The sequence below is a fragment of the Lithobates pipiens genome, unplaced genomic scaffold (assembly GCF_037356315.1).
Source record: "Lithobates pipiens isolate NorthernLeopardFrog02 unplaced genomic scaffold, aLitPip1_a1.2 Scaffold_30, whole genome shotgun sequence".
Taxonomy (NCBI): Eukaryota; Metazoa; Chordata; class Amphibia; order Anura; family Ranidae; genus Lithobates; species Lithobates pipiens.
In genome coordinates, this window is record NW_027507791.1 from 104,620,414 (window position 1) to 104,639,943 (window position 19,530).

A 19,530-nucleotide genomic window follows, 5' to 3' on the forward strand; every position below is an offset into this window, starting at 1 on the left:
ACAACATGTCTGCTTTCCCCCTTCTTAGTGTATCTTTACTGCGGACGAGTGTGGGGTGTACCAAAATGGCAGCGACAGAATGTCACTTCCGTAGCAAACTGAGATGGGTCGCCGAATATGTTGTTACGCCTGCATACTTTTGCTGATAGTTGTCCCTCATTCCCATCTCAAAAAGTTGGGAGGTATGCACTGTAGACATATGGAGGAAGTCCCTGTGCTGTTCATACTACCCCCTTCCTTCACAGTACACAACATAACAAGTCTCTATGAGCAATACAGGTGTTTCATCAGATTTGGCGACCCGTCAGAATGACTAACGGAAGTGCCGCCATCTTGCTACACCCCGCACACCTCCACAGTAAGGATACAGTGACATCATCCTTCTACTACACACTTCTAGAGGAAGCAGAAACTCCTCCCCGTCTACTAAGGCAGCCTCATCCCGGGTGACGTCACTGGCCGTGTGACCCGGAAGAACTTCCTGTAATGACACCATGGCAGCAGAAGGATCGCTGGAAGCAAGATGGCCGGATGCATATGTGTTACCTGCTGAGGCCTTGTGACTGATCGGGACACCGGGGATCCGCCGGGGGGACAGACTGACAGCTAGAATGTAAGAAGTGCTCAGTGTGCCCTGCCTTCTGCTCTCTTGTCATAGACCAGTATAGTGATCAGTCCTTCTATAGTCCAGTATAGTGGTGTGTGCTGTCATCGGTACTTCTATAGTCCAGTATAGTGGTGTGTGCTGTCATCGGTCCTTCTATAGTCCAGTATAGTGGTGTGTGCTGTCACTGGTCCTTCTATAGTCCAGTATAGTGGTGTGTGCTGTCACTGGTCCTTCTATAGTCCAGTATAGTGGTGTGTGCTGTCATCGGTCCTTCCCTTCTATAGTCCAGTATAGTGGTGTGTGCTGTCATCGGTCCTTCTATAGTCCAGTATAGTGGTGTGTGCTGTCACCGGTCCTTCTATAGTCCAGTATAGTGGTGTGTGCTGTCACCGGTCCTTCTATAGTCCAGTATAGTGGTGTGTGCTGTCACCGGTCCTTCTATAGTCCAGTATAGTGGTGTGTGCTGTCACCGGTCCTTCTATAGTCCAGTATAGGGGTGTGTGCTGTCACCGGTCCTTCTATAGTCCAGTATAGGGGTGTGTGCTGTCACCGGTCCTTCTATAGTCCAGTATAGGGGTGTGTGCTGTCACCGGTCCTTCTATAGTCCAGTATAGGGGTGTGTGCTGTCACCGGTCCTTCTATAGTCCAGTATAGGGGTGTGTGCTGTCACCGGTCCTTCTATAGTCCAGTATAGGGGTGTGTGCTGTCACCGGTCCTTCTATAGTCCAGTATAGGGGTGTGTGCTGTCACCGGTCCCTCTATAGTCCAGTATAGGGGTGTGTGCTGTCACCGGTCCCTCTATAGTCCAGTATAGGGGTGTGTGCTGTCACCGGTCCCTCTATAGTCCAGTATAGGGGTGTGTGCTGTCACCGGTCCTTCTATAGTCCAGTATAGGGGTGTGTGCTGTCACCGGTCCCTCTATAGACCAGTATAGGGGTGTGTGCTGTCACCGGTCCTTCTATAGTCCAGCATAGTGGTGTGTGCTGTCATCGGTCCTTGTATAGTGGTGTGTGCTGTCATCGGTCCTTGTATAGTGGTGTGTGCTGTCATCGGTCCTTCTATAGTCCAGTATAGTGGTGTGTGCTGTCACCAGTCCAGTATAGTGTACTGTGATCAGTCCTTATATAGTCCAGTAGTCAGTGCTGAGAATACTATTCCTGTAGGGTAATAGTGCACAGTGCTGTTATTATACAGGATTTATATAGCGCCAATAGTATGCACACCACTTTGTTAGGGCAAACAGTGCAGCTACAATACACTTCAATACAGGAGGAATCAGAGGGCCCAGAGCTTGCAATCTAAAAGGGAGGGTCAGCTGATACAGAAGGCAAAAACTGTGTGTGGGGAGGGGTGAGCTGATGGAGAAAATAAAATTACAGTTGTTAGGTGCCCAAGAGAAGGGGTTTCAGGGGTCGTCTAAACGTGGACAGAGTAGAAGATAGTTGGACAGATTGGGGTAGAGAGTTCCATAGGATAGCAGAGGCTCTGGAGAAGTCCTGGAGGTAAGCATGGGAGGAGGTAGCGAGTGGTAGGTCTTGGGAGGAACGAAGAGAATGATTAGGTTGGTATTTTGAGACTAGGTTAGTGATGTAGATGAGGGCCAAGTTGTGGATGGCTTTGAAAGTTGTTAGTATTTAATTTGTAGGGTTTGTAGGGAAGCCAGTGGAGGGATTGATGGTGAGGAGTTGCGGACACTGAATGGATGGTAAGGTGGATGAATCTGCCAGCAGAATTCATGATGGACTGAAGGGGGGGTAGCCTACATAAAGATTGTCCAATGAGGAGGGAGTTGTAGTCAAGGCAAGAGATAATCAGGGAAATCATTAGAAGCTTTCTGGTGTCCTTGGTTAGAAAAGGCTCGTATTTTGGAGATGTTGCGTAGATTAAGGTGGCTAAATTTGAACAGTGATTCGATGTGCGGCCGAAGGTGGTAAAATGGATGAGTCTGGCAGCAGCATTCATGATGGACTGAAGTGAGGATAGTCTATTTAGAGGTAAGCCAATGAGGAGGGATTTGCAGTAGTTGAGGTGAGAGATAATCGGGGAGGAAATTAGAAACATTGTGTTGTCACTGGTTAGGAAAAGCCGTATTTTGGAGATGTTGCAGAGGTTGAGGTGGCAACATTTGGACAGTAGTTGGATTTGGGGCTGAAAGGAGAGTTCAGTGTCCAGGATTACAACTGGCATCCTGGCATATAGGGACAGGTTGATCGTTGTTCGATCGATCTTGACAGAGAAGTCAGGTGAAGAGAAACGTTGGGGAGGATATTTTATGAGCTCGGTTTTGGATAGATTGAGTTTGAGGAAGTGGTGTGATATCCAGACTGATATGTCTGTCAGTACATTGGTTATGTATGAGTGAGCCGAGAGATGGATTTGGGTGTCATCAATGTAGAAATTATATTGAAAGCCATGGGAGGCTATCAGCTGACCCAGGGAGGAGGTGTAGATGGATAGGCTCTAGAACAGAACCTTGGGCGACCCCGAAGGAAAAAAGGAAAGCCGAAAGTAGAAAAGTACAGCCGAAGGTGCGGTGGGATAGGTAGGATGAGAACCAATGAAAAGTGCTTCACGAAGACCAAAGGAGTGAATTTTTTTGAGGAGGGGGTGGTCCACTGTGTCAAATGCAGTAGAGGTCCAGGAGTAGGCGTACAGAAGGGTGTCCATTGGTTTTAGCTAATGGCGCACCAAAATGAAAATTCAGGATGCACTTGGCTGGAAACCCGAAGTGGACAGTTTTCTTTAAAAAAATTATATATTTTTTTTATATATATATATATAAATTTGTCTTCAACTTTTTAATTAATATCATGAATTTAAATATGAATTTATTTTCTGTCATTGTCGGCACTTTTTTTTCCTATTTTTGGGCGATAACTTTTGGTGGCCATTATTGGCACCTTTTTTTTTTTTTTTCTATCGATAAAGCACTGATAACCCTATTTTCGGGCAGAAATTTTCAACATCCAATATATCGGTGCATCCCTAGTTTTAGCCGTTGGATCATTTGACTGTTTTAGGAGGGCAGTTTCTATCCTGTGTTGTAGTACTCGGTGTCCCCCCCCCCCCCCCCCAATCCTATGTAGTGGAATTGCAGTATATCACATAGAATAGAGTAGAATAACATCTACTGTTGCTGTAGTCATCTGTACATCTGTCCGAATTGCCATTGGCAGGATCGCCAAGAGAGTCTGCCTGTTTGTCTTTATGGATGCACTTCCTTCTGTAGCTGAGACAGGGAGATGTCGCTCCCATCACTAGCAATCAAGATTCAGCAGTGTTGGAGCAATGTTTCCCTGCATGTGGCTACAGAGGGAGCAATTCTATAGTGCAGCGGTTTTGAACTGGCAGCCCTCCAGCTGTTGCAGAACTACAAGTCCCATGAGGCATTGCGAGGCTGACAGTTACAAGCACGGCAGAGAAATGATGGGACTTGTAGTTGGAGTGCCGCCAGTTTGAGACCCCTGCTATAGGGACACCCAGGCAGTCTTTTTAGTGCCTCTACCACTGGAGACATGTCTGTAGTGGGAGAATAGTCTGTGTATTGTCAGCCTTAAGCCCCATACACACTATCAGATTTTCTGCAGATTTTTTTTTTCCTTCAGATTTACCAAAACCATATAATATGAGGTCAAACCTTAGGAGTTTCAATTTGTATGCAATCAGGCACGTGTCGGGAATGTACTTCCTGAGCATGTGCAGATGTGTAACAGCGCCCTCAGGATCTGAGCCCTGCGCGCCGGGGGCAGTGACAGGATCTCGTTGAGGGAAGAAGAGTGAAAGTGTTGCTTTGCAGCCCAAAATCTGTGCTTCTATTAAAGGAAAAAAAAAAAATCCATTGCTAAGTGGGGGAGGAGACAATTTCCTCGGTGGGGCAGTCAAGGACAATTTCACTATTTCGGTGAAGGTCCAATCTAAGAGTAAACAGTGAGGCAGGTAAAGCCTGAAATACGGAAAAATAGATTTTATTTTTTCTGTACACAAGACAGCCCCCCGAAAAATATCTTCTGCCGTATATTATTATTTTTTTTTGTACTACAGCTTGTTGTGTTGTGCTGATTTAGTATATTGTGGTATTGTGTTTGGTGCAGTAGTAGTGTGGGAAGTGCTGGGAGGCCATGTTTATGTTTCCAGTCCCACAATCCGAGGACAGTTGGTAGAAAACATAACTGAACAAAACAAAAAAAATCTGCTACACTGAACATAATAACAGTAAACAGTGTAGGCCTGTACAGGAGATTTCCAGGTCAGGGCAGCTACCTGCGGCACCGTCAAGATTGCATTTTTTCCTTTTTTTTGCTACAGTGGAATGTTTACTACCTGGTTTGTTTGCCACCACGTGGACCTTGTGAACCCTGGTGATCCAGCAAACCTGACTGCTCACATTTAGACCTATGGGAGCTCGTTCATTGGTCTGTATTGATCACTGCGCTATATGACGGGGCTTGACAAACTTGCTTTGAATCGAGGAGCCAGCTAAAAAAAAAAAAAAAAAAAATAGAAACTATTTTTTTTTTTCTATTAGCTAACAAAGCTTACAGGTGGAACATGTAACGTGTTCCTGAAGGCAAACATCTTTTAACCCTGTCACAGCCAGAGACGTTTGTGTTTTTTGCACAGATTTTTAAATAATTTTAGGCCTGAAGACTACAACAAAAACCCCAAACATTCTATATTTTCTGATAGAAAACACCCTTGAAAAGTAAAGTAATGATAATTCCGATATTTTATGTCACAATTTTTTACCACAAAGGTTCAGTAAAAAAACCCATTAAGACCCCTTTCACACCACACCGCACCTTGCATCGGCGGTAAAACACCGCTATTTTTAGCGGCGTTTTACCGCCAGATTTGCGCCGCATTTTGGCCGCTAGCGGGGCACTTTTACCCACGCTAGCGGCCGCGAAAGGGTTAAAACAGCCGGCAATACGTCGCTATAGCGGCGTTTTCCCGGCGGCATCACAGCGCTGCCCCATTGCTTTCAATGGGCAGCAGCGGTGGAGGAGCGGTAAACACACCGCTCCTTCACCGCTCCAAAGAAGCTGCTGGCAGGACTTTTTTTCTGACGTCCTGCCAGCGCACCGCTGTAGTGTGAAAGCCCTCGGGGCTTTCACACTACACACAATGGTGCAGCTTCTTTAGGGCGTTTTGCAGGCACTATTTCTAACGCTATAGCGCCTGCAAAATGCCCTGGTGTGAAAGGGGTCTAAAAAGTTTATTTTGGGGGGCACATAAATGCAATATGTTACTTAATTTTTTGATAAAATAAAAAAATCCGAGGTTGCACCAAGTAAATAGAGATACCCAACATGTCAAACCTTAAACATGTTCAGTACCCTATATTTTTCCATAGGCGACACTTTAAAAGCCCCCTTTAAAGCGGGAGTAAGTGTTTTTTTTTTTTTAACACCTGTAAGGGAAAAGGCATAATGAGCTAGTATGCACCGCATACTAGCTCATTATGAAATACTTACCTTAGAACAAGGCGCCGACATCTCACCCAATCCATGCCGAGGGAGCTGACATGTTCCCTTGGCGTGTCTTCCGGGTATCACCGCTCCAGCGCTGTGAGTGGCCGGAGCCGCAATGTCGTCACTCCCGAGCATGCACGCGGGAGTGTTTTTCCCTGCAGGGTCTGGCTTCTGCCGGACTTTCAGACGAGAATCCCCTGTGTGCATGTGCCGCTGAAGTCAGCGGCTCATTGCGAGGGGAATATCTCCTAAACGGTACAGGTTTGTTTAGGAGATATTCTTTTTACCAAAGTGAAAAATGTAACTACAACTGCTTTAAGTTATCAGTTTAGCGTTGCGTAGGAGGTGCTAGAATTATTGCTCTCCCTCTTTAGCGTGCGCGGCGATAAGTAACCTGTGTATAGTAATCAACGCTTTGAGGCAAAGGCGTCCCCCCACGTACATTTACGCTTGTACGTGCATATATGTTGGGGGGGGGGGGGGCAGGGGATTTTATGTGCTGGGGTGTAATTTAAATTTTTTACAATTGAAAGAAAACACTTTTTTTTATTTCTTTTTCCCATCGCATAGGGGTCAAAGTCCTCTGATTTTTTTTTTTTTTTTTTGATAGGTTCTCTTTAATGAAACATCCAGGGTCTAAATGACTCTCCTTGTCTCCACCATGCTCCACTGAATGTTATGCAATGCATATCGCACAGCAATATATTCTTTGATGGCCAGGAACACTGTCAACTGGGACCCAGGAGTGACGTCACTTGTCACTTCCGAGTCAACAACTAGAAGGGGAAGGAGATCAGACGTGTCCACTCTCCTACCCTTCCCCCTCTACCCAGCGGCACCCGCTATGCAAGTCCCGGGCCCGCAGATGGGCAAGCAGGGAGCATTCGGGCAGGAATACCCAGGCGCCAACACTAACCTTTTTGTTGCCACGGCGACCTGGCACCTGGGGTAGGGGTACATGGCCAGCTGTTATTTCTTTCACTGGGCCACCAATGGCAAAAATACATTTGGGAAAGTATCCTGGCCTAAAGCAGCTGTCCAGCAATAGAATTGCATTCGGGTCATGCGTTTCTCTATGATTGTATTCAGTGTATTCTTAGTATGATTACTCAGATGATGTTCTCTGCAAACTTATTTAGTCGTGTTTTTTTTTTTTTTTTTTTTTTTGCGTTCACCTTTTTTCCTGTGTGTGAATATACCAATAATGTACCTATGTTGGAGAAATGAAAAAGCTATCCTTATGTTTTGGAGCAGATCTCGCTGCAGCCAGTATCTTGTGTAGAAAACTCAACCATGTCAGGAAAAATACTCCCTCTCTCTAATAACTGTTGTTAACATCTCATGATGACTTTGAGAGTCCATTCACACAGGGGCAACTTTGGATCCAACTTCAAGTCACCCCTAGACTAGTCTCCTCAAGTCGCGCTACATGAAAAAATAAATGTAAGTGAGCGGATCCGTCTTATTGCACACTTCTGCAGTTACTCTGACTTCAGAAAAGGTTCCTGTACTACAATCTGACTTCTAGGCGACCTGTGCCCATAGAATTCAATGGAAGTCGCCTCCAAGTCGGATCTCCATCTATATTGAAGCGACCTTACAGGAAAAGTCGCCTCTCTAATAATGAAAACCGGCATGGGTTCCTCTTCAGGGGCAAACCAGGCCCTTAGGTCTGGTGTGGATTTTAAGGGGGAAAAAACGGCGTGGGGTTCCCCCCAAAATCCATACCAGTCCCCTATCCGAGCATGCAGGCTGATCAGGAAAGGGGTTGGGGATGAGCGAGCACCCCCCCTCCTGAACCGTACCAGGCCGCATGCCCTCAACATGGGGGAGTGGGTGCTTTGGGGAAGGGGGGCACCCTGCGGCCCCCCACCCCGAAGCACCTTGTCCCCATGTTGATGAGGACAAGGGCCTCTTCCTGACAACCCTGGCCGTTGGTTGTTGGGGTCCAGGGGCGGGGGGCTTATCGGAATCCGGGAGTCCGCTTTAATAAGGGGGCCCCCAGATCCTGGCCCCCCACCCTATGTGAATGAGTATGGGGTACATTGTACTCCTACCCATTCACCCGAGGGAAAAAAAGTGTCAACAAAAAAACACACTACACAGTCATTTATTAGGCAGCTCCGGGGGTCTTCTTCTGACTTCGGGGGTCTCTTTTGACTTCTCTGCACTCTCCGGCCACTTCTCCCGCTTTTCTGCCGGGCTCCTCCTCTATCTTCTTCCAGCTCTTTTGCTAGCGTTGGCCCGGTCTTCTGCATCACCTTCTTCTCTCTTCTCTTCCTCCGATGTTGACACGACGCTCTCTCCCGCTGTAATGCCGTGCGATCGGTGTGCAATGACTTGTATAGGCATGGGTCATGGTCACCTGGTGATAGTAGTCATAGTAGGCACAGTATCTCACAAAAGTGAGTACACCCCTCACATTTTTGTAAATATTTTATTCTATCTTTTCATGTGACAACACTGAAGAAATTACACTTTGGAACAATGCAAAGTAGTGAGTGTACAGCTTGTATAACAGTGTACATTTGCTGTCCCCTCAAAATAACTCAACACACAGCCATTAATGTCTAAACTGCTGGCAACAAAAGTACACCTTAAGTCAAAATGTCCATATTGGGCCCAATTAGCCATTTTCCCTCCCCAATGTCATGTGACTCGCTAGTGTTACAAGGTCTCAGGTGTGAATGGGGAGCAGGTGTGTTAAATTTGTTGTCGCTCTCCCTCTCTCATTCTGGTCACTGGAAGTTCAACATGGCACCTCATGGCAAAGTACTCTGAGGATCTGAAAAATAGAATTGTTGCTCTGCATCAATATGGCCTAGGCCAGTGATGGCGAACAATTCCCAGGATACTCATCTACACTGTAGAGTGCATGAGCATCATGGGAAATGTAGTTCCAAAACATCTGGGGTGCCAAGGTTCGCCATCACTGGCCTAGGCTGTAAGAAGATTGCCAAGTCCCTGAAGCTGAGCTGCAGCACGGTGGCCAAGACCATACAGTGGTTTAACATTACAGGTTCCACTCAGAACAGGCCTTACCATGGTCGACCAAAGAAGTTGAGTGCACGTGCTCAGCATCATATCCAGAGGTTGTCTTTGGGAAATAGACGTATGAGTGCTTCCAGCATTGCTGCAGAGGTTGAAGGGGTGGGGGTCAGCCTGTCAGTGGTCAGACCAGACACTGCATAAAATTGGTCTGCATGGCTGTCATCCCAGAAGGAAACCTCTTGTAAAGATGCACAAGAAAGCCTGCAAACAATTTGCTGAAGACAAGCAGACTAAGGACATGGATTACTGGAACCATGTCCTGTGGTCCGATGAGACCAAGATAAATTTATATGGTTCAGATGGTGTCAAGGGGAGGAGTACAAAGACAAGTGTGTTTTGACTACTGTCAAGCATGGTGGTGGGAGTGTCATGGTCTGGGGCTGCATGAGTGCTGCCAACACTGGGGACCTACAGTTCATTAAGGGAACCATGAATGCCAACATGTACTGTGACATACTGAAGCAGAGCTTGATCCCCTCCCTTCGGAGACTGGGCCGCAGGGCAGTATTCCAACATAATGACCCCAAACACACCTCCAAGATGACCACTTGCTAAAGAAGCCGAGCAAAGGTGATGGACTTGCCAAAGATGTCTCCAGACCTAAACCCTATTGAGCATCTGTGGGGCATTCTCAAATGGAAGGTGGAGGAGTGCAAGGTCTTTAACATCCGCCAGCTCCGTGATGTTGTCGTGGAGGAGTGGAAGAGGACTCAAATGGCAACCTGTGAAGCTCTGGTGAACTCCATGCCCAAGAGGGTTAAAGCAGTGCTGGAAAATGATGGCCGCACAAAATATTTACACTTTGGGTCCAATTTGGACATTTTCACTTAGGGGGTGTACTCACTTTTGTTGCCAGTGGTTTAGACATTAATGGCTGTGTGTTGTTATTTTGAGGGGACAGCAAATTTACACTGTTATACAAGCTGTACACTCACTACTTTACATTGCAGCAAAGTGTCATTTCTTCAGTGTTGTCACATGAAAATATTTACAAAAATGTGAGGGTGTACTCACTTTTGTGAGATACTGTGTATACATAAAATATTATTGTGGGGAAAAAGATTGCAAATAAAGAAAAAATAATATAGCGTATACAATTGAGACACAAGTTATATTGTAATTGAAAAGGAAAGGTAATTTTTAATTCAATCTCCAGCCGCTGTAATTTTCTGAAAATGCAATGCAATATGGCTGTGTGTGTACAGAACGCCCCCGGAAAAAATAATTTTCTGCTTGTGTAATTGGATCACAGATTTTTCCCAGAATCTGCACTAAGATACAAGTCAGATATCGGTCATCCCCTGCAACAAAAATGTAATTTTTGGCGAGATACTCCCAGTAGGGACACGTCTAAAGAGATGTAGGCCCAGCAGCTTTCCTCATTAGAGTCCTGCAGGTGTACAGCTTATTGATGATAATTATGAAACGACTCCCATTATGCCGTGTACACACGGTCGGACTTTCCTGCAGAAAGTCAGATGGAATCATTTCATCGGATATTCCGATTGTGTGTGGGCTTCAGCTGACTTTTTTTTTTTTTTTTTTTTCGAAAATTCTGACGGACCTAGAAATAGGAAAACCGTTCGTCTGTATGCTAGTCCGACGGACCAAAAATGACTCAAGGGCAGCTATTGGCTACTGGCTATTAAACTTCCTTTTCCTAGTCCCGTCGTACGTGTTGTACGTTACCGCGTTCTAAAGGATCAGACTTTGGTGTGATCGTGTGTAGGCAAGTCCGTTTCAGCGGAACTCCGTTGGAAAAACCGTCAGAGTTTATTCTGATGGAAAAAAACGGTTGTGTGTACGTGGCATTAGACTCACTCAGCACAGAGGTACAAACAGGGATTTCTTCAGAATAGCAAAAGCTTGGAATCTTACACAATGTTTGTAAACCGGTTCCTGACCGACTCATGTGTTTTTTACGGGTGCAGAATGGCTCCCCTGTGAAACATTCCGTACGGGTAAGGGGTTCCTTCAAGAGCCTCCAGAGGGGCACGCTCCCGCTGCAACACACAAATCCCTTTGTTGTCAGAGGAGAGGAGACATGTCGTTTGTTCCTAGTAAGTAGGAACAGCGAAATGTCTCCTCTCCTACTCAGTCCTATCCCCATACAGTTGGAATACACTGAGGGAACACACTTTTTAATCTCTTGATCTCCCCCTAGTGTTAACTACCTACCAGTCTCATTTACATAGTATTCAGTGCATTTTTATAGCACCGCTCGCCATATAAATGTCAATGGTCTGTGTCAGAAGTGTCCGATCTGCCTGCTGCAATGTCGCAATACCACTAAAAAGCGCACATCACCGCCATTACTAGTAAAAAAATAAATAATAATAATAAAACTACCATAAATCTTTCCCATAGTTTGTAGACGCTATAACTTTTGCACAAACCAATCAATATACGCTTATTGTGTTATTTTTGTTTAAAAAAAATGTATAAGAATATATATTGGCCTAAACCGATGAAGAAATTTTGCTTTTTAAAAACATTTTTTTGGGATGTTTATTATAGCAAAAAGTAAAAAAAATAAAAAATTAAAAAATATATATATAAATAAATATATATATACCGTATATACTCGAGTATAAGCCGAGATTTTCAGCCTCTTTTTTGAGGCTGAAAGTGCCCCCCTCGGCTTATACTCGAGTCATCGCTGTCTGCCCGCTCGATCAGCGTGTCGAGCAGACAGACAGCGGCCATTCTATTCAAAAGCCGCGCCTCCGGCTCCGCCTTCGCCTGTGATAGGCGGAACACTGAATTTCCCAGCAGCCTGTGTTCCGCCTATCACGGACATCGTATCATCCTCGTACTACGGACGAGGATGATACGACGTCTGTGATAGGCGGAACACAGGCTGCTGGGAAATTCAGTGTTCCGCCTATCACAGGCGAAGGCGGCGGCGCAGCTTTTGAACTTTACAATGGCCGCCGACGAAGAGGGCACGGGACGGCACGGCACGGGACGGGACGGGGGCAAGGCAAGGCATGACACGGGACGGATGCAAGGAGGCAAGGCACGGCACGGGACGGAGGCAAGGAGGCAAGGCACGGGACGGAGGCTCGGGACAAAGGTAGGCTGGACACACACACACACACACACACACACACACACACACACACACACACACACACACACACACACACACACACACACACACACACACACACACACACACACACACACACACAGGGATGGATGGATGGAGACACACACACACAGGGATGGATGGAGACACACACACACAGGGATGGATGGATGGATGGATGGAGACACACACACACACACAGGGATGGATGGATGGATGGACACACACACACACAGGGATGGATGGACGGACACACAGGGATGGACGGACACACAGGGATGGACGGACACACAGGGATGGACGGACACACACACAGGGATGGACAGGCATGTCTCACCCTCGGCTTATACACGAGTCAATAAGTTTGCCAGTTTTTTTGGGGGTAAATTGGGGGCCTCGGCTTATATTCGGGTCGGCCTATACTCGAGTATATACGGTAAATATATATATATATATATATATATATATATATATATATATATATATATATATATATATATATATATATATATATATATATATATATATATATATATATATATATATATATATATATATAAATTCAAAATTGTCAGTCTTTTTTTTTTTTTTTTTTTTTGTGTACACCGCAAAAAAATTAGACGTAAAGGTGATCAAATTGCACCAAAAGAAAGCTCTATTTGTGGGGAAAAAAAAGAATGCAAATTTGGGTACAGCATTGCATGACCAAGCAATCACCGGTTAAAGCGACGCATTGCCAAATTTTAAAAAGTGCTCTAGTCAGAAAGGGGGTAAAACCTTCCAGGGCTGAAGTGGTTAAAATCCTTGTAATATACATAGATCATCCAGAGGGGAATGTGTTTTTTTTTTTTTTTTTTCCTCAACAAAAGTGGAGATACTCTTTAAACAAAGAAAATTTTGGAAGGGGTGAAAGGGATGAACTATTAAAATTTTTTATTTTTGTATTGGAAAACGCTGTGTATAAATATAGAAATTATTATACAATAATTAATATGATCATTACAGTGGTGTGAAAAAGTGTTTGCCCCCTTCCTCATTTCCTGTTCGTTTGCATGTTTGTCACACTTAAGTGTTTCGGAACATCAAACCAATTTAAACAATAGTCAAGGACAACACAAGTAAACACAAAATGCAATTTGTAAATGAAGGTGTTTATTATTAAAGGTGAAAAAAAATCCAAACCATCATGGCCCTGTGTGAAAAAGTGATTGCCCCCCTTGTTAAAACATACTATAACTGTGGTTCTCCACACCTGAGTTCAATTTCTCTAGCCACACCCAGGCCTGATTATTGCCACACCAGTTCACATTTAAGGCATCACTTACCGTATATACTCGAGTATAAGCCGAGATTTTCAGCCTCTTTTTTGAGGCTGAAAGTGCCCCCCTCGGCTTATACTCGAGTCATCGCTGTCTGCCCGCTCGATCAGCGTGTCGAGCAGACAGACAGCGGCCATTCTATAATTCAAAAGCCGCGCCTCCGGCGCCGCCTTCGCCTGTGATAGGCGGAACACTGAATTTCCCAGCAGCCTGTGTTCCGCCTATCACGGACATCGTATCATCCTCGTACTACGGACGAGGATGATACGATGTCCGTGATAGGCGGAACACAGGCTGCTGGGAAATTCAGTGTTCCGCCTATCACAGGCGAAGGCGGAGGCGCGGCTTTTGAATTTTACAATGGCCGCCGAGGCGCCGACGAAGAGGGCACGGGACGGAGGCAAGGCACGGCACGGGACGGGACGGGACGGGACGGAGGCAAGGCACGACACGACACGGGACGGAGGCAAGGCACGGCACGGGACGGAGGCAAGGAGGCAAGGGACGGAGGCTCGGGACACAGGTAGGCTGGACACACACACACACACACACACACACACACACACACACACACACACACACACACACACACACACAGGGATGGATGGATACACACACACACAGGGATGGATGGATGGAGACACACACACACACACAGGGATGGATGGATGGAGACACACACAGGGATGGATGGATGGAGACACACACACACAGGGATGGATGGATGGATGGATGGAGACACACACACACAGGGATGGATGGATGGACACACACACACACAGGGATGGATGGACGGACACACAGGGATGGACGGACACACAGGGATGGACGGACACACAGGGATGGACGGACACACACACAGGGATGGACAGGCATGTCTCACCCTCGGCTTATACACGAGTCAATAAGTTTGCCAGTTTTTTTGGGGGTAAATTGGGGGCCTCGGCTTATATTCGGGTCGGCCTATACTCGAGTATATACGGTAAATAGGAGCTGCTTGACACAGTAAGGTCCACCAGAAGATCCTTAAAAGCTACACATCATGCCGAAACCCAAAGAAATTCAGGAACAATTGAGAAAGAAAGTAATTGAGATCTATCAGTCTGGAAAGGGTTATAAAGCCATTTCCAAAGCTTTGGGAATCCAGCGAACCACAGTGAGAGCCATTATCCACAAATGGCGAAGACATGGAACAGTGGTGAACCTTCCCAGGAGTGGCCGGCCGCCCAAAATTACCCCAAGAGCGCAGCGACGACTCATCCAAGAGGTCACAAAAGACCCCACAACAACGTCCAAGGAACTGCAGGCCTCACTTGCCTCAGTTAAGGTCAGCGTTCATGCCTCCACCATCAGGAAAAGACTGGGCAAAAATGGCCTGCATGGCAGAGTTCCAAGGAGAAAACCACTGCTGAGCAAAAAGAACATCAAAGCTCGTCTCAATTTCTCCACAACACATCTTGATGATCCCCAAGACTTTTGGGACAACATTCTGTGGACCGATGAGACAAAAGTGGAACTCTTTGGAAGGTGTGTGTCCAAGTATATCTGGCGTAGAAGGAACACTGCATTTCATAAAAAGAACATTATACCAACAGTAAAATATGGTGGTGGTAGTGTGATGGTCTGGGGCTGTTTTGCTGCTTCAGGACCTGGAAGACTTGCCGTGATAAAAGGAACTATGAATTCTGCTGTCTACCAAGAGATCCTGAAGGAGAATGTCCGACCATCTGTTCGTGTACTCAAGCTGAAACGAACTTGGGTTCTGCAGCAGGACAATGATCCTAAACACACCAGCAAGTCCACCACCGAATGGCTGAAGAAAAACAAAATGAAGACTTTGGAGTGGCCTAGCCAAAGTCCTGACCTGAATCCTATTGAGATGTTGTGGTATGACCTTAAAAAGGCCGTTCATGCTCGAAAACCCTCTAATGTAACTGAATTAGGACAATTCTGCAAAGATGAGTGGGCCAAAATTCCTCCAGGACGCTATAAAAGCCTCATTGCACGTTATCGCAAACGCTTGGTTGCAGTTGTTGCTGCTAAGGGTGGCCCAACCAGTTATTAGGTTTAGGGGGCAATCACTTTTTCACACAGGGCCATGATGGTTTGGATTTTTTTTCACCTTTTTAATAATAAACACCTTCATTTACAAATTGCATTTTGTGTTTACTTGTGTTGTCCTTGACTATTGTTTAAATTGGTTTGATGTTCCGAAACACTTAAGTGTGACAAACATGCAAAGGAACAGGAAATGAGGAAGGGGGCAAACACTTTTTCACACCACTGTATATAGACTGTCATAGGCTTTAAAAGGAGGAAGGACAGGGTTATTGGTTGTACAGAAAGGTGTCCTTTGGTTAAGCCCCATTATATAACTAAATAATAATAATTAAAAAAAAAAAAAGTTTCCCTATAATTGCATCTGTTAAAAATCCCTTCCTGCTAGGTTTTTGTTGTAAAAAAACAATAGTCAAACAGACAAAGCTGCAAGGAATGATATTTTTCTGTAATCCTTTGACTATATCATGGTTTGCGTTTGTTTTGTGTTGCAGATTGGACCTTGAAGGACGAGAGCGGCCATGGATGACTTCAGTTCTATTAGCCTGTTATCCCTGGCTATGCTGGTGGGATGCTACGTGTCAGGAATAATTCCCCTCGCAGTCAATTTCTCTGAGGTATGGAAAACCAGTTTTCTTTTCTCTGAGTTGCTTCACTAAATTTCCACCTCACACTTCAAACAACCTTCAACCCTTCGAGCAGGATGTGAATTCTCGGTCACATTTGGGCATATGAAATGATAAATAGCTTGCATTGTTTGGCATTTAGCTCAAGTTTGTAGGCTGATCCTAGTTATTATTGTTGTATGACATCAAATCGGAACAGCCAGTGACTTTTAAGTACAATGGAGCTTTGTCAGCTTGGATATATTCATATTCTAACATTTTCTAGTATTTTTTTTAACCACTTAAGAACTGAGCCTCTTTCTGTGATTTGTTGTTTAGAAGTTTTTGTTTTTTTTGCTAGAAAATTACTTAGACTCTCAAACATTATACATTTTTCTTTCTAACACCCTAGAGAATAAAATGGCGGTTGTTGCAATACTTTCTGTCACACCGTTTTTTGCACAGTGGTCTTAAAAGCACACTTTGTTTGGAAAAAAATACACTTTTTTGGATAAAAAAATAAGACAACAGTAAAGTTAGCCCAATTTTTTATTTAAAATGCATTTTAAATTGCGAAAGATAATGTTACGCCGAGTAAATTGATACCCAACATGTCGCGCTTCAAAATTGAGCCCGCTCGTGGAATGGCGACAAACGTTTACCCTTAAAAAGTTCCATAGGCGATGTTTCAAAAACACTACAGGTTGCAGGTTTTTAGTTACAGAGAAGGTCTATGGCTAGAATTATTGGTCTCACTCTACTGATCGCGGTGATGCCTCACATGTGTGGTTTGAACACCGTTTTCGTATGCATTCGCTTCTGCTTGCGAGCTCGGCGGGACGGGGCTCGTTTTAAAAATGTTTTTATTTATTTTTTTCTTATTTATTTTACCTTTTTATTTTAACACTGTTCTTTAAAAATAAAAAAGACACTTTTTATTCCTATTACAAGGAATGTAAACATCCCTTGTAATAGGAAAAAAAGCATGACAGGACCTCTTAAATATGAGATCTTGGGTCAAAAAGACCTCAGATCTCATATTTACACTAAAATGCAATAAACAATTTAAATAAATGGCACTTTTAAGAGCTATGGTCAAATGTAATGGCAGCATCACGTCTTAAAAAAGTTGGGACAGGGCAACAAAAAGCTGGCAAAAGAAGTGTTAACATGGAAGAACATTTTGCAACTAATTAGATTTATTGGCAACAGGTCAGTAACATGGTTGGGTATAATAAGAGCATGTTGGAGAGTCAAGATGTCTGAGAAGTAAAAATGGGCAGAGGGTTCACCAATCTGTGAAAAAATTGGTGAACAATTTTAGAAGAATGTTCCTCAATGTAAAAATGCAAAAAAATTAAATACAGTACATCTTTATCTACAGTATATAACTTCATCAAGAGATTCTGTTTTTATGTAGATTTTTACAGTGTCCCAACTTTTTTGGAATCGCTGTTGATTTGCAATCGGGTTGTAGATGCAGTATTTCTAATGACTTCTTGTTATACACTGTATATGTACAGTATGTGTGTGTGTGTGCGCTCACCTTGCGGTGCTAGGGTTCTGGACTCAGATACCGGTAGAGATGGTTTCTGCTTGTATGCCCTATGTTGGCATTTGCCCACTTTGAAGGTGGGGCAGTGCAAGATTCCTGTCTTGGTTAAAAAAAAAAAAAATATATATATAAATATATATATATATAATATACACACACTTGGTGTCAGACGACAGAGGCAGACACCACATGGAGCATGGTAAAACAGTGATGTGAGTTTGTATGGGTTCCGATGCACAATTGATAACCAGGGTGCTGGGATTGTGTTGACACAATTGACCAATATCTGGAAAATAATAGCATAAAGAATACAGCAGGGGGAGCTCACGTGTATTCTCTGTGAGGCTACAGTGGAGGTCGGAGTCTGGCGGGTTATAGAACTCACTAGCATGCACTGAGAACTGTATCAGCAAGAAAATTAAGAAATTAAAAAAAAGTTTTAAAAACCAAAGAAATTTCTCTATCCTCAAGGCTTAGATTTTTGGAACTGTTCGGGTACATTCACAGGGGCTATTTAGGACAGTGCGAATTGTAGCGTCGGGAATCAGAGATTCCTGCTGCGACTCCGAGTGGCTAAATGTACCGGCCGGCCTGCCTTCACTGTATGACAAGTCGCTGGCGGCCACAGCTATATGCGACTATCCTCACACACATTTTGTGTGTGTGTGTGTGTGTGTGTGTGTGTTTCCAGCAGTGGTCACCGCAGGTTATTGCTGGCTATGCTGACAACAGCAAATAGCTGCAACCGCCGGCGACCTGTCATAGTGAACGCGGGCCGATGGCCGTTCAGAGCTGCAGCAGGAGTCTGATTCCTGCCACTCCAATTCGTAGTTAATCAGGTTGAAAAACGACACAAGTCCATCTAGTTCATCCATAAAAACTGACCTTTTGGCCATCAAAATAATAATTTTGCTTCTTCCTGGCTACCAACTTGGAAAATATAACTGTTATTAATAAATGTCAATATATTTCACAGCTTCCTAATTATCTAAACCACTGCTGGCTGTTCCTAGATGCAAATATCATTATATAAAATGTATTGACAATTATTCCAGCAAGTATTGGGCAACAAAACTGCTGCAGAAACCAGTTTAGAATTGGAGCGATACTGACTATTGTAGATAAGGGTGTGACTAATCTGTTTAGATTCTGCAGAAAATGGGACCTCACAAGAAAATGTAAATGTGTAGAGCATGTTCTGACTGTCTGTGTCCATTGTACAGATCTGCCAGTGATTTGTGTATTTAGTTTGCAGCATTGTTCTGTGAACGGCAGCCAATAAACCATTGAGCGATGGGCTGTAATTTCTTCAAGAGATCTATACCTTTATAGTGCATGAAATACTGAGCTTCTTCTAACAAATTTTTATAGAATAATAGGCTTTAATCCATCTACCTCTGACATGTAGAGATTGTGCATCATAGGTATTTGATCGTGATAGAATAGGAGTCTAAGATTTAGCACTATCTGATTCAGCAGAATCTGCTGACTTTACACCAAGACAATTTAATAGGTCAGACAGGCACAGGGAATAGTTTATTGGACTTCACAGGCTGCTATATTTATTTTAAGCCAATGATTTTGCAGTTATAAACTGCAGTACGGTATATGTACATAAATCATAGTAGACTTTTGTTATACTGGACACTTGTATTCGCAATATAAAATTAATATATTTATGTTGTAAGGAGGGAAAAAGGCTGTGATGTTTGTAACAGCAGTAAACCATGCCACAGACGGGGACACCCAAGACCAGCCCCAGAAAGTTTATCC

At 44.3% G+C, this 19,530-nt stretch overlaps 1 protein-coding gene across 1 annotated transcript in view; it reads left to right on the plus strand.

The window, feature by feature from the left end:
• Positions 1-448: 448 nt before the first annotated feature.
• The window catches only part of SLC39A9 (solute carrier family 39 member 9), a 45,374-nt gene continuing 26,292 nt past the window's right edge, over positions 449-19,530 (plus strand). Inside the window, exons 1-2 of the mRNA XM_077464725.1 lie at positions 449-613; positions 16,092-16,214. Coding sequence (XP_077320851.1) covers positions 16,119-16,214 — 96 coding nt within the window. The 5' untranslated portion in view covers positions 449-613; positions 16,092-16,118. The remainder of the gene's footprint in view (positions 614-16,091; positions 16,215-19,530) is intronic.